Source organism: Lipophrys pholis (assembly GCF_963383615.2).
Source record: "Lipophrys pholis genome assembly, chromosome: 2".
In the NCBI taxonomy this organism is placed as follows: domain Eukaryota; kingdom Metazoa; phylum Chordata; class Actinopteri; order Blenniiformes; family Blenniidae; genus Lipophrys; species Lipophrys pholis.
Window position 1 is genome coordinate 29236497 of NC_137636.1, and position 27754 is coordinate 29264250.

The 27754-nt window shown below is 41.8% G+C and overlaps 1 protein-coding gene across 1 annotated transcript in view; it reads left to right on the forward strand.

Annotated features, from left to right (window-relative positions):
• Window positions 1–27754, forward strand: part of hcn4 (hyperpolarization activated cyclic nucleotide-gated potassium channel 4) — a gene marked incomplete at both ends in the record, with an annotated part of 75006 nt that overhangs the window by 42991 nt on the left and 4261 nt on the right. The window contains 2 exons of the mRNA XM_080490216.1: window positions 14714–14860; window positions 15512–15752. Of these exons, the coding sequence (XP_080346342.1) occupies window positions 14714–14860; window positions 15512–15752 (388 nt within the window). The remainder of the gene's footprint in view (window positions 1–14713; window positions 14861–15511; window positions 15753–27754) is intronic.

Below are 27754 nucleotides of genomic sequence, written 5' to 3' on the forward strand. Positions count from 1 at the left end.
TCAACTGGAGCATGTAGTCCGACATTGTTGTGGTTATTCGATGACCGCGGTGGGGAGGAGAGGTGGGGGTGATTGCGTCATCGTTTTTTTTCCACAGATGATCGTCTTTGCCATCCACACCTCAAACCCGAGCCGGGGGTTTTAGAATTTCCCCACTCTGGGAACCGTGTTTAAAAAAAAAAAATAATAAAGTTTTCGGGCTTCTGAAACGCCACCTGGTCGGCCCCTCAATGTGAGAGTTAAAACCTCTGCCTCTTTGAATACAATCCTTGCATTTGGTCCATTCTGCAGGTGAAGTAGCGTTAATCACTATGAGAAGGAGCCAGATTTCTCTCCATCCATGTGATGAAACTAATTATTCAGCAGGAGATGTGCTGCATTAACCGTGAGGTGTAGGTAGATCCTTCCCTATCCCCTCCAGAAAGTATTGCACCCTGCGAAACAATCGAATGTATGAGACTACTTAAGTCCAACATTAAATGAGTGTGGATTTTTGCCTTGAAACCGTGTGGAAAGAGACAGACACACAAGCATCCCCCGTGCAGGGAGAGGAAAGTCCCGATGGCAGGCTGTGAAGGCCGAGACATGTTCCACTCTGCCATGCCCTCCGCGGGCCCAGCGTGGGCGATAATGAGCCGAGCTGCTTGGCTGCCACTCTACCCACCGTCTGTAGCGAAGAGGAGACAGGAGAGGCTGACCTCCAGGGAATGGAGGCAGAGGCTCGAGGGTTTGCACCTAAATGAAAGAGGGAGGTGGTGGGAGAGAGAGAGAGGGGGGCAGAGAAAAGGAACCACGGCAAGACATGCGGGGAAACAGATTAGCTGACGTAATGGGTGTGTGGTGCTGCATCTTCCAAAGGAATGAAAGGGCACCTCACTAAATCGAGGGCTGAGTCTTCGCCAAGCTCAAAAAAGGTGAAAAATCCCAATAAGTAAAGCAAGTAAGTAGGTTCCCGACTAATGTCAGTAGGCCCAGCTCAACACTCGCCACATGGCTGCTGCTCTGCTTTAGAGATTCCTCGCAGACATGAACGTCTGGCTCGTCTCAGCACCAGTCAGCATGTGCTACCGAAGGTTCCCGCTGCCATTTCTGGGATCCCCCTCCCCCCTCAGGGCACCTTAAGAATCCCCCAGCCAGATGAAAAGGCTCCCCTGTGCTTCCACTGCTTCCCACAGTGCCCGCCTGCAGAACGGTTATTACTGCAGACTGCAATTAATTTTTCAGAGTTCGGATTCTCTCATTTATCTTTCCAAAAGGCTCAGTGATAAGACACACTCGGGGTATACCGTCACTGCCCGCTCATCTGGCACTGGCAGCCAGATAATAGTCATTTCTTCTCCACTGTACTATATCCACTCCTCCTTTGTGCTTATCGGGGTTAGTTCCTTCAAAGACACAAAGCTTTTTTTTTTTTCTTCTTCCCGTTGGCCTTTTGACTCAGTCGTGTGACCGTAGGATCTGCTTCCTGGAGACTTCCCTTTGCACTTCCATGTTGGACTAATACCATAATCCACACGCAGAAGAAGTGGCCCATCCATCGGTCAGTCCCCAGTGTTTTTGGAAGACAGGTGGTTGTCTTCAGATGGCCGTCGGGCAGCCACGACAGGAACAGCTGCTTCTGTCCTTCGGGATCGAGGCTGGGAGGAAATTTGCTAACTGAAGTGCCGCTGTCACCGCCGACAGCCAAAAGCAAACCTGCCATCCTATATCGATCTGTCATACACATGTTTTTGCTCGGCACTGTGAGTTCTTTTTTTTTTTTTTTTTAACCAATCGGGAAAAAGTTGCAATAGATTGGCTTTTTATTTTACAGATGGATGTACAATTGTTTGATGGTGTCGCGGAATGTCAGTTACAGAAAAACACTTGAAATGCTAATAAGGCAATTGTTTTTTTTTATTATTATTATTAAAATGGTCATAAGTTAATGCAGTCTGATTAAAATGGCTGCATCTCTGTTTGCCTTGATCTCTTCTTACGGGTCACTTTTTAAAGTATTCTTTATTCTTATTATTATTGAATAAACTCACTATTGTGGCTATTTAAAGTGCAAAGCCCTAGCAAAGCTTTAAACATTTATCAAAGGCCATCTATATGAGCAGCACATTACATCAAACAAAACTGCACAGTGTTTTAGTTTCTCAAATAAATAATTAAGAACAACATGAGGAAGAGAAACATGCAATAATTCAAAGATTGGTTTCCATAAAATATGAAACTAAACTTGTATAATGACACATTTTTGAAAAAAAAAACACTTCAGACTCTTCTGGCCCATAGAAACCTAACTGCAGGATACAAAGTGAATGCACACATCTTAACGGGGTCATATCATAAAGCTTTTCAACACTTTCACATCGCTGTTGTTGGTCCATACACATCTTATTCAAAGTTTATGGCCCAAAATCCAGTTTTTAGCTGCTTTCAGTATCTGCTGTGTCTGTGAGAGCTGGACTGGCTCCGCCCACACATGCCCATCTTGGGAAGAGGAGGAAGTACTTCCTCTCGTGGTGCCATGTGCCAGAGCAGGGGTACGTCCAAATTGTCCCTCCTATCTCCTTATCTATCGACTTTTCCTAAGTCCCGGAATTGTTTTGTGTGTCGGCCATGACAAGGACTGTCCGAATTCTCAATAAGCTAAGGAAAGGAGGCTCGTTGCTTCCTTTAGAGCCTCCTTTAGCTTAGGAACCACTGATGCATCCTTTAGCAAAGGAGGCGAGCTCATGCTGCCCCACAATTCCTTGCTGTGACAACATTTAAAGAGACCCGCTCATCCGAGCGTTTACGGAAACTCACAATGTCGGAAAAAGAACGCAGATCATGTAAGTTACCAAAGCAATAATCTGCCTTGAACAACTTTAAATCATCTCAAACCCAGATCCCAAATATGAATATTATGGATGTTGTTAAACCAACACAGCCTATTCTCATTTTGCATTGATTATTTATTCACCTGGCAGCCGTTTCACTTTAGTTCCTCGTAGCCTGGCAGCCTCTTTTCCTTTGAGTTACTTTCAAACCCTGAGATGTTTGAGTTTATATCAGCGGTTAGAGACACAGGGGAAAGTGGTAGAAATGCGCTTTTTTTAGTCCATTTTCAGAAACTTGTAGTTCTTTCCCCCACCATGGCGGACGTCACTAACTTGCGCCGCCGTCGGATTATTATGACTAAGCACTAAGTGAAACACCAACGAGATCGCCTTTCACTAACTCCTTTAGGAAGACTCCTAACACCTTTCCTTATCCCTGTGACGTCATCCACGGGGTGATGGTAAAGTCGATAGATAAGGAGATATGAGGGACAATTCAGACGTACCCCATAGCTGCCTAATTGTGGGAGGGTCAAAGGGAGGGCCTGCCTTGATTAGGATTGGCTAAACTCCGATGACACTATATAGAGTTTGATTTTGGATTGGCTCGTTGAAACAACACACTTTTTCGAGATGAAAACAAGCCAGGTAGAGAGAGGACAGACTTTCTTCACTTCTGGGGCATTATTCTAGGTGTGGGAACACATACTACTGTTAGAAAGCCATTATAAAGTCCATTTTGCATAGTATGACCCCTTTAAAGTTAATCAGCATAGTGGTTTCTATTTTCTTTCTGATGATGAACACTGTTTTCTTTTCCTTTTACCTTTATTGCATCCAGTAGTTTCATTGACATAAAAATGTCTTCTTTAAACACAACAGTTTGCAATTTGAAGAAACATTTAAACAAAACAAAACAACAAAAAAACTGCATACAAATGACACAATGATAAACTAAACAATAAAATACAGTGCAAACACCTGAACATCCCAAGAAAAGCAACATTGCTCCCTCAAATGTATTGAGATTTGTGAGTGTGTGTATCAAAATAATAATAATGTAAGATCACTTCACAAAATTGTTGCTAAAATGACATTCTATCCATGTAGACAACACCAACTGTCCATATCCAGCATACATCAAAGAGACAGCATTTCATGATGTTCAGCAGATAATAATCAAACCAACAACCTCTAGTACTTAAAGACCAAATCCGGTATGAAATTGTATTTCAGACTTTCCAAACACACATGTGGAAAATGTACACAGTGTGTGACAGACTGTATTTCTCATTGTTTCTGGGGTTTCCTCACCGAGTTTCTCTTTCCTGTGCTGCTTTCTCGCCGCTCACTCAGATTTGAGCTGGAATTTCTCTCCATAAATAAAAGTTTCCTTCCCACACAGGGAGCACAGTCGATGCTAAGGTTTTTGTCAACTTTCACTGAGTCAAACTCAGAGTAATGTTGGTATTTTCGAGCATTAAACGCTGCAGGTCCTGCTCTCTCTTGCGCGCCATGTTATCTCCTATTGATCACGACATGTCTCTGTTGTTTACACTGACGTTGCGTCGCTGATACGTCATTGTCTCACAAGACGAAATTGCGGTTTAGTAATGCAGTAACGCAGCCTGCTTGCGGGAAATTAACGGTAATCAAATTACTGCTTTTGTAAGAGTAATACTTTACTCATGACTTGAAAAAAGTAATCAGATTACGCATCAGGGCTGGAGAGTAGCATTGCATCTATAAGCTGATGATCAAATGTAGATTACAACAGAAGATAAAAGCATTTACACAAAAAATAGATCTTTAGTTAGGATGCAGAGATTCCACACTGCTGACATGCAAAATGTGTATTTTTACTACTAGTATTAATATTACCCTGATCATCTGTGCGATTCTATGTACTAAAACCAAAGATACCATCAACCAGGCGTCATCAACCTCCTGAAACTCTGAAGTTCTGGAATCTTTGTAAAATGTCATTAAAATCAACATGGTAGGAAACACATACGCACGCACGCACGCGCACACGCACGCACGCACGCACGCACGCACACACACACACACACACTGACTATAGCAAATGCATGTTGGGACACTGCCAATGTGTGTGTGTTGGCTTTCACTCTTTTAAATAGTCTCACAGTTGCCTAAATTTGCATGTGGTGTGGATTTTGCAGAAATGATAGATGACCTGCTTTGTTTTCCTATAACTGTAATGGTTTATTGTGGATAGTGTGGATAGTGTGAGCTTCATACTTTCACCTTTTTTTATTTTTATTTTTTATATTTTGCCAAGCAAAAAAGCATAGTCTTATGAAATTGACTCAAATTGAAATTGCTGATGTCTTGGGAAAGCCACATGATGAGAAATATGGTGTGGTTGCATTTCTGATGAAATGAAAATTTAGTTTTCTTATTATTAATTATATTGTGCAGTAGAGACATCTGGTCTGGTATGCGCTCAAATGGGACAGAGTACGCCATTCTTAAGCCGCTGTTCTACCGCGCAGTACGTTGCGGGGCGGAGCGGGAGGTTACGGTACGGCAAAGCGCACCCAGGACCAACTCAGAAAGTACAGTAAAAAGGTAGGCAGGGTTGTGAACGACTTGGCGAAGAACACGGAAGTGGCCGCCGGCCGGCCGAATTGTTCTCTGTGACTCAGGTTAAACTTTCTCATTGCAGCGTCCAGCTCCTGCTGAATTTCCTCCTCCTGTTCCATGACGGAGGAGCGTCTGTATCTCGTTAAAAGACTGCGATGTTGTGTCCCAGTTAACAAATCAGCTATTGAGCACAAAGCGGCGTATGTAAACAACAACAGGGGGTTTACGGCAGATGAAACAGTTAAATATTGCGGGCAAGTCGAGAGTGACGATCGTCACTGCCAATCAACAGACGGCTGCGTTGTAGCTCCTCCTCACAGACCCGTTCCTCGGTGCCCGGTACCTCAACGGAGGGGTAGCGGAAAATCGTAGCCGGCGGTCGCGGGTTCGTTCCGTACCATCCACAACTTTTCAGTCGGACCGCGCGAAGACCCGCCCCTCGACACTCCGTGACAGCAAGTGTCGTGGAACCGCGCCTTTAGAGATCTCTTTGAGTTCAAGCAACCTCTGGGCTACGGCCTATAATGCCGGTGAACAGTGGAATCTGCTTTACGAGATGAACCTTCATAAGAAAGGAGGAGAGACATACCAAGGCCTTTTTGATAGATATTGTCCATCCTACAAGGCATTGCAACTCTGAAAATACAGCATGCAGGCCCAACACAGTGCACACAACATGAATGTAGTCATAAGTTTTGTATCACACTGCCTCTGAGGAACAGTGTGTTTGACAGTGAAATCACCAAATGCCAAAAGATGCTGATGTTTTCAAACGCCAATCCACCAAAAACTGCCAAACTGGAGGAACAGTTTCACGTTGATGAGTCATTCAAGGTCATGTGCAGATAGAGGACTCTGCTACAGCGGTGGTCCGCTCATTTTTGGGCAACAACCTGCCACATCAGTGGGCTTTGAAAGGTTGCTTTTCCTGCTTTGCATCTTTTGATAAGCGAGTTCAAACGGCACATGACCACAATTGATCTGTCCAGGCAATGAGCATGCTTGAACCAAAAAAAAAGTCTACAATTGTGTATTTTTCATAGTAACTTTGAAGACCTGTTTAATTGAGAAACAATAATCTGATCTAATTGGACCAACTGTCATTAAAAGTATGATGAATATTTTTGTCGTTCAGAAATAAACTGAGGATTGAAGGATGGAAAGACACATTTGTACTCAACACACATTTGTGGGATGAACCATTGGTTGTGACCATAAAATGGCCAAATCGTCTTTCTGAATTCCAAACAGCTTATCCTGCTATTGACTCTGGTTTTGAGCATCTGGTACTTATTTGCTGCCAATCAGGTGCCTGGTTGAACACTTGTGAGAACAGTTTGGGGGTGTTTTTCATGGCAGAGTGACCATGAGTGTGTGTGTGTGTGTGTGTGTGTGTGTGTGTGTGTGTGTGTGTGTGTGTGTGTGTGTGTGTGTGTGTGTGTGTGTGTGTGTGTGTGTGTGTGTGTGTGTGTGTGAAAAAGGCTGGTTGAAAAATGTGAACCGTTCCACAGCCGTGTGTGATCGGGCTGGTTACCATGAGGAGGAGCTGCCAGGCTGTTGTGGTTTGCTCAGTTAATACGCTGTTACATAGCCAGTATGTTTTGTTTCTGCAGACTTCTATTATTCAAACTACCAAACAAGATTGAAAAGCAGAACTGTTTTCAATGACACAATCTACATGATCTTCTCTGTTGTTCTTCTCTTAAATGTAAATATGGCAAAAAAAACAAAACAAAAGCAAAATAAACTGGAATAATCCAATGAGGAAATAAACAGGTTTTCAAGGCTAAAATGTTTTAATCCAGAAGCATTTTTAAAACAGATTTTTGTAAGACTTCCTAATTTTTTGTGCTATGTTTATAAAATATTATAACATCAGCCAAATGCTAAAATGACCCATCTCATGCAGTTGTAGGCATAATATCTGTCACCAGTGAAAAGTTAACTTAATTGGAAGGTTTATTTTATAAGTCTAACAATGCATTGGTATTTTCTTCACATTCCGATAACACACTGATAATTTGGAGGCAAAAACCTTTCAATATGAAGAATTACACATTTTGACTCATTAGCAGATGTTTGAAATGCTACCAGCTTTTTTTGTGCTCCCAGTTTGCAAGCTGACAAAGATCTCTGCAGTTTACAGTTTCAAGGTTGTTTTATTTTCAATGTTTGAAAACCAAATATGCCTTGTTGGTACTCCAAAGAGGCTGTCAGCAAGACTACAAAATTGCATTATTTGCATACACCAACAGCTTGTGAAGTAAAATGAATTGTGACTCATTTCTGTGCTGCACAGACACTGTGAGGCTCCACAGACTAGAAATGACCATTTGAACAATCATCCTCGTTACGTAGTTGTGCCAGCGTGGCGCTGGATGCGCTCTTCAGTAAACAGATGCGTTGAACCATTAGCGTTGTAGTCGTACTGGGGTTGAATTCAGACCTGAGCCATATGGTAAACAATCAGTGGACGACAACGACAGCCAACTCCTGCAACCCGATATGAAGCACTGTTTGGTCGGAGTGAGAAAGGATCAGTGTTGAGCCGATGGAGTCCAGTGACACTGTCGCTGCTTTCAAGCTGCTTTTGATGCAACAGAGGCCCCGCTCTCATTGACTTTTCGAACGGTTAAAAATAGCACTTGCTTTGCCCATACAGCCAATATAAGAGGCCATCTGTCCAGTTGGCATGCAGAGGTGACATCGAGGTAGCACATTTTATATTTTGATGGGAAAGGAATCAGTGAAACCCCTCTAAGGGGTTGTGATGAAGGAACCAGCCTATGAAAGATTCTCTGAAGTGTACAGATGGAAAAGAGGGAAGGCAGGGGAAGGAAAAAAAAAAAAAAAAGGCTCTTCTCTCAAAGATGGTGAAAATTATCATCAGAAAGCCTGGGTATAATCTTTTCTGAATAGAATTCTATTACAATGTGGCACCATGTGATAAATGCTTGGGCTGTCAGCAGCTAGTGAGCAGACTTAAATGAGCTCTTTGGAATCAGGCGGCATGTTAACTGTTACACAAAGTAAAGAACCCAGCAATCAAACTAAATATTAGGAGGGTGGGAGTTGTGAGTTTTGAGGGTAGCCCCCACTGAGATGAAGAATAGCTGTTTTAGATTCATGTTCGCCGGGCTCGAATATATCCGCACTCCCAGTTGTTTGTGTCCTAAACTGAATCTGCGGATGTAAGGTGTGTGAGCGTGTGTGTTTTCAACTCCAGATGTATGCAGATGCCTGTGACTGCAGATATTAAAGTTCATGTTGATGTATTTTGGGCTGGAGTTGTTGGAGCTGTTTACTGCTTGATTGCTGCCGTCCACACTATCAAACGGAGAACTGAAACGGTTTACGACGTTTAAGAGAGTGGGCTTCTAAACAAACGCTGCTTGTGTGGATCATTGTAGGTCTCAACATCGCATGTGGAAATGGATCAGACACAGAACATGACGACCATATATTGACACCATCTTTCTTGTAGCAAATCTTCTTTGTTGAGGTTTTTAGAGGAATTCCTGCTATTTCTATCATGAGTTCCCAGAATGTAAAAATAGGCCCAACAATGGTCTATTAAGGGCTGTTTTAGCATAGTATACAACGCACGTGAAAAGGGTGGAAGTTTTAACGTATGAAATATCACAATAGGCTTTGATTAGTCGTGTATTAAAAAATGTCTATTAACTCAAAGGAAACCAAAGTAAAAGAAAAGTATTTTGCTCCACCACCGTTTGTTTTGTTCTCTTTGCACCTGAGAGTCTAACGTACCATCGCTATAAGAACTGAATAGAAAATAAATCACTCCAAGCTTGAATTAGTCCACAATTTTGTCTTTCTACGTTAGAAATGTGCTTTTTTGTAATTATATGACGGTATGTGGAGCAACGATGTTTGAAATAAGCAGGTAATACTTTTTTTAATAATCAAAAATGCTTCAAGATCTTAAATCAACAAGGCCATTTATGGTTTGGTTCGTGTTAGCAAATGTTAGATTGACAAATCTTCAAGTGGCCTCAGCATTGAATAACTGCAGGGAAACACAGCAGAAAGCTTTGGGCATGTATTTTTTTTATTTATTTGTGATTGATATGTAAGGTATTGGATGTTGATTGTTTCTTTTGCTTATTCTAACTTCTGTACGATGGAGTAAGCCACTCATGTGTGATTATTCTTTCTGTAGGAAATTACACTCCCATCACATTTGGGTTAGAATTTTAAACGCTGAACAGCTTGTTCACATTGCGCCATAGAACACACGGAGCTGGAACGGGTTAAGCATCTGTCAGATTCCCACAAGATCTTTCCCTCCTGTCTCGGGCGTGTGGAGAACCATTATCACGCAAAGAGAATTACATCTCTCCAGATTGGGGGCGCAAGATGGCTGCACATGTGACTGTGCAAACGGGCTATGCCTGCCACTCCAGCTCTCTGTAAGCCGCCGCTTATCTGTCGCTACGGCTCTCTTCTGTGGTAATTTATACAGCACAGCAAGATGGGGATGTGGAGACCAAACAAAAGAGATGATTTCATTCATTTGTAGGTGACTTGTGATCCTCGTTGTCTACTTTGCCAAACAGAAGCTTTCTGATTTCCTCATCCTTATTCCTCCTTCCGTAATGTTATTCAGAGTGGGATCATTTGAGCGGTGTTCTGTTTGTCGTTGGCAACCGGTGAGGAAATCGTGGATGCCCGAGAGATAGCATGTTGTGGCATGCCAGTCCCAAATGGCCTTAGAAGCAAATGGCAGGGGGGTGCTTCAGCCCCTCCCCTTTAAAATCTCTAATTAACACTTGGCAATTAGACATGGCTCTTTGGGGAATAGTTAATAAGAGGCCCAAAGCTGATTATTTGTGGTTAAACTGACTCTAGAGATCTGTTGTGCTTTTATTTCAATCCCCCAATTAAGACTTCCAGAAATACAGTAAACAGTCAACAGTTGGAGAATACAGTATGTCGATAGAGTTGTCCTTCGCTTCACAATGAGGAGATTAATGTTGTAAAACTCATACCCGGTAGTTTTACTGTTTCCCTCACTGATGCCACACATGTGTAACCTGGGCACCCAAGGTTTGATTAATGTTGAAGGCTTTGGAAATCTCTTGTGTAAAGAAGATGTAGATATCATCCAACAAAAGCAGCGGCATGATGATGCCTTTTGGAGGCTAAATCACGATTTTGCAGTACAATCAACCCAAGGATACAGCTGTCAACACGTTGAGGAGCTTAAGTCTGATTCTGCCTTACAGTCAGAGCCGTTCTCATTAGCCTGGACCTGGCTGATGGGATTAAACTAAACCCTGTTAGACTCCAGTTTCCTCTCTTACCATTACTGCTGAGTCAAGGATTGCCAACATGCCTCAGAGGTCCTCCATAAGGCCAAAAACATGTACTGTGGGTCCCTGAGCAACACCTTCGGCCCCCGTCAGCTCCCCTGCCCAGCGGCGGGCTGTGTGGCTGCCTTCCGATGGGTCAGTTCAGTAAAGAAATTTCCCCGATGGGATTAATACAGTATGATAAAAATGAAATATATTCTTAAAAAAAAAGATGCTCATTGAGAGTAAATCAAAATGAACTGCCAGTTTCAACATGCTGGTGTGCCAACTGTCATATTTGCAGGTGCAGGACTTGACCACGATGGAACTCACTCATATGAGGAAAAAGAACCCCAACAAAAATCTGTTTCTATCAGTCCTTGCCCTCTTTTGTCAAAGCAGAACTCAGGAGAACCAGGTCAATCGTGGACCACTGTTTCTTCTACAGTAGCACGACACTGAGAAAACATTCATTTCAACTGTGACAGTAATTGTTTATGTTCCATATTAAATTCTCTGTTAAAAGTTCACTTTCCTGATTAGCGAGATTGTGCATTGATTGCACACGGTTGTGGACAGGAATCATTAAAGCATGAGATTCTCAGTATATTCCAAAATTATCTAAAATAAAAATGTATTATTAAAGACATAATCTGCAAACAACATTATAGTGAAAATACTTTTTTCCAGTTTCCAGTGAGAAATAAATAATTTTTACTTTATTTGTGTGTGTGCACAAATTCTTCATTATATGACCCTTACCTTTTGACCATGCAGCACAACATTTAAAAAAAAAAAAAAAAAAAGAGAGAGGTTCAGTGGGAACAAATGTTTATAAAGTATAAAATAAGTGCTTGACAACTCTTTTGGGAAATGAATTATTCATGTGCTATTTGGTAAAAAATGTGCATCTTGTGCAAATAAAGAAAATAATAATGAGAAAAGAGTACAAAAGGAAAATAGAGTACAAAAGGGAAGGAGATCAAAGAGTCGATGAGGAGACAGTTCTGTAAGGTTCATGCACAATATTGCCAAGGCTGAAGGCTAATCGGCTCATTGGAGCACAGAAATACTTTTAGAACCTCGCTACTGTCATGTGCTTAGAAGACGGTACTTCAAAGAGGCAGGGCTCAACCTTGACCGGTCACTGGTTAGTACCGTCTTGGTCGCTGAGGATTCCATGTGTACTAACCTGCATGTTGTTGTAGTGGTCAGTGCATGCCTTGTGTGAAAGCTCAAAAATAGAAATATTTCTGCTGTAATTGCAGGCAAATTGTCAATCCTTAGTATGCTCTATTAAAAACCTTAATTAAAACTTTTTATGGAAAATGTTACTCAAACACCAGGATTACCCTTCACTTAAACTTTTTGGTTTGTTTTCCTCTCAACATATGGCCATCCTCCACAAAATATATGAGCTGGCTTTGCAAGTTCAACCAAAGAAAAATTAACTGAGCAGATACTTTTTTTTTTTCAAGCAAGGAAATATGATTGATATAGGAATAATTGGCTTGTTCACAGTACAAGGCCTTTATACCATCTGTGCAGCATAAAGCCCCCCTTGTTTTGGTTGAGCAGTGAGAAACTCTGATGGTGAAATGATTACCTCCTTAATAGAATATATTACAATAGAAATACTTTATTAATCCCAGGGGGAAATTCCTGAAACTGCTGAGACAAGTAGAGCAAGAAACACTGTGCAGCAATGAGATAATTTTCTGTCATGTGGTGTTTTTATCAGCTCATCACACCATCAGGCGAGCGCTGTCACCAAATGGTTGGCCTCTTTGCATCTCTGTCAGCAGTTCTCCTCAGACTCTGCAGTAGTTATGAAATCCCAGAAAGTGAAACTGCACGTCTCACAGTCATACTCATCAAAACAGTAATAGCAATAGGACTTTATCTCTCATTTGTTCACTTAACTAATACCTTTTCATCCTGAGAAAATCAAAGTGTAATATGCTGAAAAGCTGGGGATAAATGGGGTGTATCAGATCTCTGACAGTTTTTCTTTCTATTTTATGGATGCAGGGGTGGGGGGTGTGGGGGTGTGGGGGGTGGGGTGTTACGGCTCTTTCTGCGGGAGATGATAATCCACGCCTTTTGAAACAGAGCGCCTTGCTGTGGCATGTCATGCAGGAGACATTAAGACATGAGACAACATTCTAAATGTGGGTTACACCTGTCATATTTGCCCCAGCGTCACGTGCAGACTAACCGTCTCAGCGACGCTCAGCAGCCGGTGCAACGTCCCCCCCCGCCCCCCCTCCCTGGAGGAGAGAAGGCAAACGTTCCTCTCCGTGGAAAGATCCTGTTTCATCATCAGATCAGTAAACGCTCAATTTTATGCCAAGGGGATTGTGGGGATAAAGACTCAAACCCTTACCCCATGACAGAACTCATTCCTTTCCCCTCAGAGGGTGGATCTCTAAAAGCTTCTTTCCGCATCCTCCCCTTGCTTGTGCAAGTATTTAATTTTCCAGGTCACTTTTAAACAGTGTGAGCTCAGAGACATTTTCAAATGCCTCTTTTGAAATTCTGAAGAAAGTGACCTAATATTTAAGCATATAATGTAAGCAGTTATATACCTGGTCAGTTATATATCAGTCCCACTTGTCAGGTGGATTTCTTCTTCTACACTTGTAATAAATGAATGGGCATGCCACCATACTGAGCAGACAGTTAGTTCACGGTAGACTGGTCACAGAGGGAGTGGTAGCATTAGGTAGCATCAGTATGCACCGTGTGACTCCAGATTGTTTCTTTGATCTGTAAGGGACTGGAGGGTTGTTTGTATTCAAACAAAAACCACAATTCATTTAAATTTTGCAAGAAAAAAAAGAAATGAAGAGAACCTGCGAGAAATAAAAGATTGGGCCTGCATTTATCAGGAGAACCTCCAGGATACCTGCAGACCTTTGGTGGAGCCCTATTGGGGTCATCATTTCAACTCACTTATATGTATTATATTCCAAGTTGCTTGTTCTTTACGCTGTATGCTTTTCTTTTTCACAAAAACAATCTGACTTGCATGAGACAGCTGTCCCTATTTACTGTGCCACGTTTGCGCAAGACTCTCCTTTTGATGATTTCCTCCTAAGATTAGTGGCGACGAGGGGAGAGTAGTGTCGGATCACAGAGAGAGAGACATCTGAGGTCAGCCGTGTCATTCAGTGGTGAAGCTGCTGGCAGCGGTGATCAAAGAACACCTCCGGCAGCGCACCATGAATGGTTAATTTCTCTTTTTTTTCCCTCCCTTGTTTTGCTTTACTGTGGGTCAAGGATTTGTGTTATTATTCCCAAGGAGCTCTGAGCGTGCTTTGATCAGCGTCCTTACATCCGATACTATGGAGTCAATGGTCTGACATGTGTTTTATTCATCCTGTCTCGAAAACAGAGGCGCAAGTGGAAGCCATAGCCCCCGAAAAGCTTAACTGTGAAACTAATATTTTGACGAAGATTCTTGGTACGTGTTATCAGAAACAGCACTGTACTCATGTATATATGATACGATATATTTGGATCTATGCAAATAATGTTCACACTTTTAACAGCTCTTGTAGTGCCATCTACATTAAAGAATCTGTGGATGAAAAGGGAGAGATTCTGTGTGCATACTTCAAGATAAAGTCTGTTTTTTTTTTTTTTTTAATTCATCTTGACTTTGTATTTTTCCACGTACTGAACATTTGTCTCACTCTGCTCTTTTCTCCATGGGAAAGTTGATATATTTAGCCCGTGTATGCTCACCACATTTAAACTTTTCAGAGTGAAAGGAAAACTATGAGAGACCCGATCAAAGAGCAGAAAAGTAATATTTAGTTGGGTGTTACTCACCAGGGCCTGGATGGTCTCGGTGTTTCTGTCTTCATTTCCTTGTGCGTCTAACCTCGGTGCCAGCTGCTCCCTGTGGCGGTGTATTGTGGCGGCGGCGCTGTGGCCTTTTGAGTAACCTGATTGTTGTGTGTTTCCGTGTCCCTGCAGTACAAACAGGTGGAGCAGTACATGTCCTTCCACAAACTGCCGGCAGATATGAGGCAGAGGATCCACGACTACTACGAGCACCGCTACCAGGGGAAGATGTTCGACGAGGAGAGCATCCTCGGGGAGCTGAACGAGCCGCTCCGAGAGGTGAGACCAGGGTTTTTCGGATTCGGTTTAAAATGGCCGTTCCTGCGAAGCTTGGATTCACAAGTTTACTGATGTTTTGCCACGACACGAACACAGAGAGGGAAAAGCTTTTGTGTCAAAACCTACGCAACTCAGAAAAGCCCCAAACGATGGCAACAAACAGAAGGCCTGCACAACAGATATTTTTATTTTATTTTAAATCTCTAATGGAAATTTCACATCACAATAATTGTGACTATAATTATCACTAATAACGATGGTGTGTGCTGTGTTTTCAAAAAGGCACACTCAAATAAATTTACCAACTTTCACATTGAGAACTACAAATAATAATAAATTGTTGTTCTTGTTTTAGGTGATCATTTAGAAACGTTCATACTGTGGTGTGATTGTTATGTTTTTCTTTAATTAGGTTATAATTTAACATCTCTTAAATTTTAAGATTTTCTTTCAGGATTAATAAGGACCCCACAACATGAAGCTACACATTTCTATAAACAATAAGATTAGTAAGCAATGCAAATAATTATGTTTAGGGAAACTATAGTGCTTTTTATTTTACTGGTCACTATATTTTTTTAGGCTCCACATCTGTTTTCCTGTTTTTACTAACTACTGCGTTCAATCTGTCTTTTATTCTCATTCAAACAGGAAATCATAAACTTTAACTGTCGAAAGCTGGTGGCGTCGATGCCTCTATTTGCCAACGCTGATCCTAACTTTGTCACCTCCATGCTCACCAAGCTGAAGTTCGAAGTGTTTCAGCCTGGGGATTACATCATCAGGGAAGGAACCATCGGCAAGAAAATGTACTTCATACAACACGGCGTTGTCAGCATACTCACCAAGGGCAATAAAGAAACCAAGCTTTCAGATGGCTCCTACTTCGGGGGTAAGATGAGACGCTGGTTACAGAAGCACATGCTCAAAGGTCACACACACACACACACACACACACACACACACACACACACGCTCAGACAAGTCTGTGCTGTTTTAATATTAATATCGCCGTCCTTTAGCACCTTAGTCGTGCGGCTCGGGATGGAATTTGATTTGTGTGGCGGCAGCGTTTGGGAAGAGCTATTCTGGCTCTGGTATTAGCTCATCGTGAGCTTGAAGTGGTACGTCGTGCACTGCTTGTCACCTCACTTAAAATTCTGCTTCATGGTTTATGCAGGACTTTTCCCTTAATTCACATCAAGAGCTGTCTCTTAAATGTAGGGCGAACCCAAATTATGAAAACAGCACTCGCTGTAGTGCAAATTAGGAAATGTGCATCCAAATGTCAACGAGGTCGGCAAGCTGTGAAATTCCATACGATACCAATGGTCGAGAATTATATGGTAACCCAGAGTTGTTATGTGCTTAACTTGTTACACACTTAATCAGGGTCAGATAATGCATATAGCCCTCTCGTGGTCCCGCAGAGCCTGTGACACATGTAGGAGGAAACGCTGCCATACTGCCCTCACCAAATACCAATTAATTTGTTCAGTGACAGCGTATCATTTAGACTGCACTGTTAAGTAATTAGAAGTGGTGGCAAAGCATTTAACAGCACATGACCTGCCTGTGGAAGTTTAATTACGCCTTGCCTGCTCAAGTCCATCTCCCTGCCCTCTCTCTGGGGGGGGCTCCACAGAAATAATGAAAAGATGGCAGGCAATCTATCTCTACACATGCCAAAACTAATCAACATTTTACACAACATGGCCCCGGCTCTCTCCAAGGCCATTTTCTCTCAAACGTCGTCCAAAACGCTCCTTTACTTCGGTCCCTTAACAACAAGGCAGACTTTGAGATTCAAAGAAAAGATTCGTTGTGCTTAGAGGCTTATTCCGAGCACATGCGTCCCGTCAACGGCACAGTTTGCGCGACAGCTTGGATGCCTTGGTTCTCCAAAACGCTGAGCCGAACGTGCTTCAGAGGACAGTGTCCTCAAAATGCATCCGAGTGGATGCGTCTACGTTTGACTGTTTTTCCCTCTTTGGGCAAATACAAGTGGAGTGCGCCACAAAAGTGCAAAGTGCACAGATTCTGAAACAGGAACCGGCTCGGTAGCTTTAATCTTGAACGCACGGATTCCTAATTATTTTCCGTCTTGTTGCAATGTAGACACGGGGCTTTTGACTCCATTATCCTGTGACTATTACTGGCAGTGCCACTCGTTTTGGGGGTGCAGAGGTGTGGGGCTGGTGAGGTAAGCCTGGAGCCAGAGGGAGTTTGTTACCAAACACAAGTTAGTCATTCATGAAATTAATTGGTGCAGGATCAGCACGGGGACTGTGTGGCACATGTGGATTTGAGTGTGGCTTGTCAGTATCAGCATGCGGGAACTTAAAAGCAATGAATGATTTTTTCTGAAGGTGCAGACGTATGGAGCTTTGCATCACATGGTTTGAAATGTTTTCCTGACTGTATGAGAATGGGAAGTTTAGGCGGTCCGGCGGTGGAGGGCTATTCCTTTGTGTTAACACCCTAAGAGTCAGCAGGGTCTTGTCCATGGAAACGGTGTGCCTATTTGCTCATCAACATCTCAAGAAGGGGGAAAAAAAAAAAAAAAAGGCACACGCCGTAACTCAGTCATTCATAGACAACCTGAATTATTTATACAATTATACACACAGCAGTCTGCTCCAGTTTGTTAGCTGTTGGATTAGCTCAAGCCAGAGAGCCTAAAGTCTAAAGTGGACACGACATGTCCTGGATGGGAGCGTCGGCTGGGCACACAGAGATCCAGCGGAGAGGGGAAATGTAATGTGACTGCAGTACTAACGCCAAGGGACACATGGATCTCTGCCAAGGCTGCTCTCTGGACGCCGCTTTGGGCTCAGAAAGAAAACATGTGCCCTCCTCCTCCTCCTCCTCCTCCTCCTCTCGCCCACCCCACCCTTCACTTGCCTCTTTCTCTCCTTATAGTTCAGTATTGAAACACTTATCTGAACAGCATCGCCGCTCTCCGCCGTCGGTGCCCAGACTCAGGAGGTTATTGTGTTTTTAGAGTTCATCCTTTGTTCCCCGCAGTAATTGAGGTGTTGCCAGTGAGGACCGTGGCTCTCTCTTGCTTGGAGTAGAGCTCGGTGACCTTGTGGTGGACCTGCATGCCATTCAGAGGCGCTTATCAAAAAGCTGTTTTGGATTGCGCCTCTAAGATGGCTCACTTTGTCGCTGAGCGAGTGGTTAGCCGTAGCTCTGTGAGCGGCGTTAAGAAAAGAAAGGAAAAACGAGAAAGAAAAGTAAGACACAGTCAGAGGGAGGAGGGAGGGGAAGTGAGCTGACGGCACAGTTCACAATCTCCTGTGTCATCTTCTTGGCTTTTCTCACTCTCTCACTGGTGCTCGGTGAATGGTGCTCTCTAAATCCATAGACGTGTGAAATCCTAGGTTGGGGAACTAATACTCCTTCCATCTCTGCTACCTTTTTACTTCTTATTTTTTTTTTTTTGCCATTTACCGGTTTTTTTTTTTTATATCAGCGCTCAGACTCTGCACTGCCAAATGGCCACCCTGACTGAGTGAGTCAGTGAGAGCAGCTGGCAGCAGCAAAGGGCCAGGTAATCCTCCCAGTCCTTAACCCAGTTAACACCTCTGCGTCTCTTATTGTGGAGGAGCTTCAGCTGACTGAGTGACGGAATGGGGAGGGGGATGAAGATATATGGAGGAGTCTTATATAATGTGACAGGTCGGATCGTCGGATAGCAAGATATACGATATTATACTGAGATGTTATGTTGAGGGATGCTGCTGGGATGGAGCATCGGAATGTTTGGAATATGATGTGATAATATACATATAGCTGCAGACAATAAATCATGCTATTGGATGTTATAGTTGTAAGTAACGCAATACAATATTATCAACAGCTCTGTGTTCAAATATTTTTTTCTATCTTTTTAGACCATGAAAACCTCAGATATTCAAAACTCTACATCTAATGTTATCCCATCTCTAAACCAGTTAAATTACAGTAGACCGTTTTCCTTGAGACAAACTGTTTTCGGGAGTAACAAACTGAGTCTGGGTTATTTCAACATCCAACTCTAAACTCTGCTCTTGTTTTATCAGATTAATCATGCTTGGATCTAAAGATGTATGTGGTCCGTGGAAAATGGTAGAGATGCCTTTGAAACTGAAGTGGGATTAGGAAGGGAAAAAGATTTTTAATCCATTGTAAAAAAAAAAAAAGAATATATATCTATCTTGAATTCATATAAATTCCAAATTGTTGGTTTGTCCAGAATTGATTACGTGAGCAAACACTGGTCATGAGTAGATCATTGGTACAAAAAGATCATTTCAAAGAGCCACAAAGTTTCCATCAAATGATTTGAACCTGATGATTTACAAGCTCTTTCTGAATTTCTACACTCACAGTGACGTTACTCTATTTGGAAAAACAACGACAAAAAACATCCCATAGTAGTATTTCTTGGACCGTTTAAAGTTTTTCTTTCAGACGTGTCCCACATGCTGGTTAAATCCACCCAATCTCTTTCTGAATGTGCACAAGTGTGTTGCTCTTGTGAGGAAATGTTGAGGATCTTGGTTGCTTATCATTGTGGCCTCAAACATTTGAAATAAAGCAGAGGATTTCATAGTAAGTGTATAAGTTCATTTCCTATAAGGTGCTGCTTATTGACAGCTGATCAGCTTAAGGTTTTTGATGTGATCGTTCATCTTTGTTTGACGATTCAACAATATTCTAAGTATTTTGGGGGGGGAGGGGCAATTCACATGGATTTTGCCCTCTTTTGGACCTGGTTCATTTGCTTTTCAAAAGTGACTGATGCTGCAGGCGATAAAAGACTTCTGTGCCTGAGAGGGTTTTGGACAACTCCGACACCACCAGGCTGAAAGACGATCTGTTTTACAATATTTCATCATTCAAACTCCGCATAAAGCAGGTAACTGGAACACGCCGTTACTTCTGAGGCTTGATCAAACCATATATGAGCCGTACTGCACATTTACATTTGTAGGCAAACATTTTCTGCAACTTGAACGTTGCCTTGTTGAGTCTTTGCTCCACACTGGCATAAACACAGCTCATCCTCCAGTTTAGGGGAAAAAGAGACGATGAAATGTGACGGGACCTCAGCATCAGTCGTGATCCGGAGAAAAAGAAAAACACTAGACGAAGAGCAGCCGGCATCCTCTACCTGTCCTGTGCATGCTGCCCGAACGGGAGGTGTCTGTGCACCTATGCTAATGCTGTGAGGTAGTGAGCATGGCATGTCGCCGGGAATCAAACAGCCCGTTGCGGATGTTTCAAAGGTTAGAGAGTGTCCGCTCCGTGGGCTGCAGGCGGTGTGGCGGAGGGAGATGGGAGCTGACAGCAGGACTGAGAGTCCAGGTGAGCTTAGCCAGACCAGGCTGCGGGACACAAATACTTCATCACAGACCAAGCTGCCCTGCTCATATTCATTAATTCACATCCGGGCACACTTGGAAGCATGGAGGAGAGTACATCTGCACACACCTGAAATCGCATGCAGATACATACAAAGAAAAAAAAAAAAAGTTACGTAAAAAGTACATTCAAAGGCCAGAATTTGCATTCCCTCGCAGTAGTTTCTAGGCACCTCATGTGAACTCGTGCACATACAACACACAACACACAACACACAACACACAATACTCAAGAGCATCTAAGCTGTTTAAAGCACCCAAACCTGTGAAAAGAAAAGAATGGATGATTACTTTTAGTGAGAAGGGAAAACAAATATTTATGCTTTCTTCTTCAAAAACATGCTGTTCTTGTGTAGGTGTTTTAGTTTCCCTCGCGTTCATCACGAAATCAATTCACAGGCTTCAACACTTTTGCCCTCCGTTGCTTAGTCATTTGTGGAGAATCATGAGCCGCACATCTGTTGAGGATTCTTCTTTCTTAGAAATTAAAATTTCATCAATGTTTGTATCTCTGCCGTGTAGCCTTTCTTACACCAGCTTTTTTCCTTGTAGCTTTTTATTGACTGCCTTTAGCTCAGCTTCCTGCTCCCAGAGTGGATATTGCCAAGGGAAAGTCAATAAAGCCTCACACTGAGCGCAGTTTGTAAGCTTCTGTTTATTTGTACATCATATTGAATAAAAAGAGAATTCAAGAGAGGTGTATTTTTCTTAAATTTTACTTTTAACAGATTATTTAAATATTATTATTATTATTATTATTATTATTATTATTATTATTATTATTATTATTATTATTATCTCAAGAGGCCAAGACCAATGGAAAATGTGCATAATAATCAACCTTTTTCTTTTGTTTTATATCAAAAAGGTACTTTATATAATTTCCTTGTACATTTAAATGTATATTTTTTTTGAAAGTTTTTATGTTGTCTTCTAAAATGCAACATGACTCAACCTTGTGCCATTTGGGCAAATCAGCTGAGCTGAAACATGTGAAGTCCTCCCTTGTTACCTTGTTTCTCTTCAGGGTAATGATGATAAACTCCCTCTCAGTTTGCACCATTTCTGCAGCCTTCAGCACGTGTTCACAGTTTAATGTGGGCGCGAAAGCTACTTTTCTACTTTTCCAAACTTGCTTCACAGATCTCTCTCCCCATACTTGGGTAATAGTGTTTTCATATGTCCACTACTCCTAATATAGCATTTAATAAATCCAAAACAGGACTACTTTTGTAGAAAAGTTAAGTTCATGTTTTATTTATAGTTTTCAATAAAGAGTCCGAATTGGACCTGGTTTTGCCTCCGGGCTGCTTTAAAGGGGTCATATTAAGCAAAATACGCTTTCTAATGGTTTCCCAACAGTAATACCTGGAATGAACTGGAAGTGAAGAAATGTTTTTGGACCAATGATACCCACGTTGAGAAGCTGTATAATATGACCTTTTAAAATCTTTTGTCAGCTGTTTTTGAACATTTTACCGCAAGTCTCCATCTATATCTGGAAATGAAACATAAGAACCACAGGAAAACAGTTCAAGGAACAGTTTTTAAAAGCATTGATGCTTGGTTTTGAATTTTGAATTGCTCTGTGTGCTACAGTTTTATGGTACTGTTTTATGTAGGGACTTTCAATGGAGATCCGTCTCTTCTAGCAAACTTAAGTTAGTGTTTGTGACACATGGTCCCTCGCCCAGATACTGCTGGGACCAGTACACCTCAACCTTAAAGGAGTCACATTATACAGCTTTTCAATCATTTCATTAGGGTCTCGTTGGTCCAAAAACGTTATATTCAAAGTTTATTGCCCCAAATCCAGCTATTTCTTGATTTTAATCCATTTGAATATTGGATCATAGGAGCTGCATTCAGAATCTGCTGTGTCTGTGTGCACAGGACTGGCGCCACCCCCACATGCCCATCTTGTGAAGAGGAGGAAGTACTTCCTCTCGTTGTGCCATGCGCCAGAGCAGAGCTGCCTAATTGTGGGAGGGTCAAAGGGAGGGTCTACCTTGATTGTGATTGGCTAAACCCCCGATGACACTATATAGGGTTTGATTTCTGATTTGCTTGTTGGAGCAACACACTTTTTAAAAATTTAAACAAGCCAGGGAGAGAGAGGACAGACTTTCTTCACTTCTGTTTCCTTCCCAGGTATGGGGATGCATATTACTGTTGGAAAAACATTAGAAACGGAATTTTGCATAATACGACCCCTATAAATTGGATTAAGCAGTTTAGAAGATGAGTGTGATGATTGGTAACATAGTTCCTGATATTTAAGCTAATTACGTGTGTACTTCTAAGGTAGAACTTTGCAAATACTCTGCAGAAGTCAGCCCTGGAGTGTTACATATTTATATTTAAGTGTGACCACACTACACAGGTTTATGAAAAATATAGACATTTACGCCTTCTTGTAACGTATCGTGCATGAGTTGGCTCTCGTTTACCCTTTTCCGCCCTCTTCATGCTCTTTCTCTCATACACGCTTATATTCTCACATAGTCTGCCCTCCACTTTGCGAGCTGGAGGGGTGGGGGGTTGGGGTGTGTGAGGGGGGTGCGTCTCTACAGTAAGCGCGCGGGCCACGTGGGTTCTCGCCAAGGTCATTGCACACGATGTCTTCTTTGTCCTCCTTTCTCTGAGCAACATCCAATTTTAATTGTGGCGTCATTCAATTTTGATGAGTGCACTGTCACTTAAGTGTTAAAAAGAGATGCTGAGAGCGTTTCGCGTGGCAGCAGCTCGCCAAGTTACGGATTTCACAAAGCAGAACAGAACAGCAGAGCTTGTTCATTTTGAGGTTTTTTTCACACTTGTGATTTGTGGTTTTTCACTCTCAAATGCTCATTTTACTCCGTCAAAAACTACAACCGCGCATCTATTCCCAGGCACTCATTTATTCAGTATCGTCATGATATTATAGCTATCGCAGTCTGAGCCAGCAAAGCCTTGAATTATTTTGGGCTCTCCTCGAATCTCGGCGTCGTTATGGAGGACCGCACAGGAATGGGTAAATGTGGCGGCAGCAGCCATCACTTCGAGGGGAAAACACACTCCCCCACTTACAGAACACAGGCCCAGTCTACAGCAGCTCATCCTGCTCTATGATTTCATGCAGGATTTTGGGTGTGCTGCGATGAGTCAACGGAGCTGTGAGTAAGCAGTGGGAGTAGAGCATTCATAAATAAATTGAATGTAACTCACGATCCCGCCGCAGAAGTGGTCTCGAGGTGAGGATGTGCAGTGCAGACGTTCACGAGTCACTCAACATTTTTGACATGTTTTGTGTACCCCCACTGCAAGGTGTGTGGAACCCCAGAAGGTTTAGTATCACATGAGTGAAGAGCCGGGGTACTGGTTCTCACTCGTCTCTGTAAATTACCCTCCTATTCAGTGAATACTAACAAGAAGAAAATGAATAAAATCACAGTAGCAACAACAATATAATGTAGTAAGGTTTATTTTACTGCTAAATTATTCATTCTCCCAAGTCTTCTTTGTGCTGGATAGATGTTTTTTAGTCTTGAATGTCAGGTAAGTCTTTATACATCTCTTTGTAACTTTTACATCTGGTGTTTTATACTAAAGCTTGTTTTAGAATTTTTGATTAAACTTAGAATGAATTGATCTTTAAAATGTAGGTTTTGATTAAATAATTGTTAGTTTTAAGATTGACTTGTTTGTTTTTATCATAATCGAGCTGAGAAAATGCATCTTCTTGACCCACATTTGTTCCTGCATTGTACAAATGCTGTTGCATAATGACATTAATGCCAATATGACATGATCATATTGGGGCTGATGGGTTTTCCTGCTGTAATTGGCTGAACTGGTGAGTTGTAAGTGTTGTCGGGAGAAATCAAACATCATGGAAAGATTTATTTTAAGATGCGTAACAACCAAATGCAAAATGTATGTGACGCAAAAATAAGAATGGTTTTCTAGTTGCATCAATTCTTTAAATATTTTACATTTCACTGGTTTGTTAGATAGCTTGCTGATTGTGTATTTCAGTTCACCTTTTGAACTTTCAAGCTTAGCTCTCTAAAATTGTAATCGTTTGTAAGTTGAAGGTCACAAAGATAAAAAATCAAACAACAAGGAAGAGTGGCGAATCGACCACAACAATTATTGTAATTCATCTACACATTTTCTTTAATGTTGGCTACAGTTTGACAAATTAAATGTGACTGAATATTTGACATTCATTTTCTAAAAAATCTCAAATTTTGAGTTATTCTATTTTACATAGAGCTCATAAATGGGGCTTCACTTGTTTTACCCATTTGGGGCTCTTTTTTCTACTTGTGCTGGAGTTCAGACGGCTTTGCTAAGTGTTTCTGCTGCTCTTGCCACAAAGACAGTTTGATGACGCCCGTGGGCTCGCTGCGGCTCACTACCTCGTCCTGGCAACGTTGGCTTCGTCCAGAAAGCCACGGGACAAGAGGATTTAATACAGAGCTGCAGTGCTCCTCTCCAGAGGGGATTACTGGAGCTGTGCTGCTGGAAATGGACCCCCAGCAATAGCTACAGCCAGTGCTGCCCCCGCCAGCATGCACTTACAGTACACACTCAACCACACGTGAAAAAAAAAAAAAAAAAAAAAGAACACACATACATCTTGGTTTTTACTCGGTCACACAGCTCTCTCGCTAACTTGGCTATTGTGCGTTCACCCGAGCTCGCCCTCACCCTCAAACAAGCTCGCTCTTATGCTTCATATACGGTACATATTTCTCACTCGCTGTCCTGTTACATCATGCATTCTCCCTTTATCACTTCGCCTGTCTCAATTTGCAAACCATTGCACACAATCACAACCACTTTACACGGGATGACCAGAACAAAATAAAATCCTCAAATGCAATCCAATTCAGCCGCCGTACAGGGAAGGCGACGCCTTTCAATTGTGTCTATGTGCTTCTTGCTTTTTTGTTGCTGGGTTTTTTTTGGTTTTTTTTGGACTATTTATCAGAGTGAGATCGGCTTTCACGTTCTATTAATGACTCTCATTACGAAATGTTTGACACAGACACAGTCTGAGATTTCACTCACACAGATGTGCAGCTACTGAAGTGTGAAGTCCAGCATATTGATCACAGCAGTTTAGATTAATTCTGTTACATTACATTACAATAGTTACATTTAACGGCCTAAAATACATTTTTATTGCACAGTTTACCTACTTACACAAGCAATTTATAGCATTTATTCGTCTAGAATAGGCACAGCTGCATTTCATACACCATCTCCATCAAGATTTCTCCAAAAATATACACTCTTACACATCAAACCATGAAGAAATTTTCCTATTCACATCTTCATTATTAGGTGGATGAACTCTTCTTTCATTTGTCACATTCCAAATAGTCAAAAGTTTTCCACCTGCACTTCCTGAAATAAATAGTCTGCATTGTCATATTGCAATCACCAGCGTGATTAAACTTTGCAGAGAGATCACCAGACGGCACGCAACCTTCAACGCTCTTGCCGAAATCTAGACTTCCAGTTTTATCTTGGTATTTCACAGAGCGTCATAGTCTGCGCCGTTAAAAAAAATCAACAAAACCGCTCCCTGCTTGGGGTGAAATGGAGGTCGTCTCGTGGCTGATGAACAACGTGATGTGGTGTAACGCTCCACGCAGGTTTGGCTAATATGAGAGAGCTGCTTTTAAAAGGATGAGAGCTGATGTGATTAGCTGTGATTGTTACTAGCCCCTAACAAAACCCAGCATCATTGACAGCATCAGTTTATCACGCACCCACACACAGCTCACTGTCATTATACCCACATGCAAATCCATTTACAGAAGAGAAAGCTGCACATGCACCAAGTCTGAGGGTTTTGCAGTTTTATTGATGCTAGTGGTGAGACCCCCCCCCCCCCCCCCAAAAGATAGGGATACGTATAGGTAGACGACACATCAATCTTTCATTGAATGGTGAAAAATGAAGGATGCCACTGTTCCGTTTTTGAGGTCAGCACACTCGTAGAATTATTTTTCAACCTTGTGAACCGTCTTGTGAGTTGTATATAGCTTTTCTATATATATTTCTAATTCTAAACATATGAATCTGAATGAATTAATCTAATTCTAATAATACAAATATATTTGTCGGATTCTCCTCTGATTTCCTTTCAAAAATTCAAATTAAGCCGGTGACCCTCCAATGATGACCTGAAGTTGGCACCAGTGTGTTGCACATGTGTCACTCTGGCGTGGGTCCACATTGTAGCAGGAGGCTCTCCATGTGTGTAAACATGAAGCCAAACAACTAAAATTGTTAAGTAGAAGCAATGGACAGCAATGGAAGGTATACTTATAGGGTAGAGTGAGATAATGTTGTTGAAGTATTCTTTAAAATGTAGATTTGATGGATGCAGGAGGGCATGGTAATGTGCATTCGGAGGTGAATTGCTGTGTGTGTGTGTGTGTGTGTGTGTGTGTGTGTGTGTGTGTGTGTGTGTGTGTGTGTGTGTGTGTGTGTGTGTGTGTGTGTGTGTGTGTGTGTGTGTGTGTGTGTGTGTGTGTGTGTGTGTGTGTGTGTGTGTGTGTGTGTGATAGAGGAAAATCTAATAGCATACAGAAGATGAGATGAAAGCTTACAAGAAAATAAATGAGGGAAGGTGAGGAAACACATGGCTCACAAGCAAATATATGTCAGTCACTTATTTACATGTCCTTACATTCAACCACTGTGTATTACTTTAAGGGCAATAGTGTACTATGGGCATACTTGGATACATTTGTATACAAAGTGTGCAATAGGTATAATAAATAAACAGCTGGAATGTGAGGCACATATGTCGTGCATTCTCCAGCATTCACACAGATTTACTGTCTCACACTGACATGTCCCACTTACAAGCACATGCAACGTCTGCATGCAGTACAGACACAGTTGCACCTGCACTCCCGGTGTGCGTGCCTGAACCTGGCAGCAGTGCAGCTTGTTAAATAGAGCATTATTCTTCTGGCAGATACGGCTGGCAGACCCATAAGCTTTGACTATGACACAATAAATGCAGCACAATTTCTTGTGCTTTATCACATTGCACGTTATGTTTGCGACAGGAAATTAATTATATTAGGAAAAAGTAGAGATCAACAGTTTGCAGGTATTTAAAGAATGACTAAATGATTGTTTTCGTATTCAACAAAAGTAATAACACATAAAAAAAAACATTTCTGTAGTCGTTTCTTCAAAAATGGCTACAAAATGGGATTTTTTTCTGTTGGTGTTTCAGTTTATGCAAGGGCTTGATTAAAAAGTAACTGACAAACACATTGCTTTTGAAATTTGACATTTCTGATGTGGCAGTTCAAATCATTTATAGAATGAGTGGAGTGGCACTGCGGTAAAGAAAACATTAATTGTAAGTTATCTTATCAAGTTAAACACTGAAAATAAAGGTTATCATGAAAAAAACTTTAAAAATCCTAAAAATCATTATTCTCTACATTCAAAAGTTTTGAAA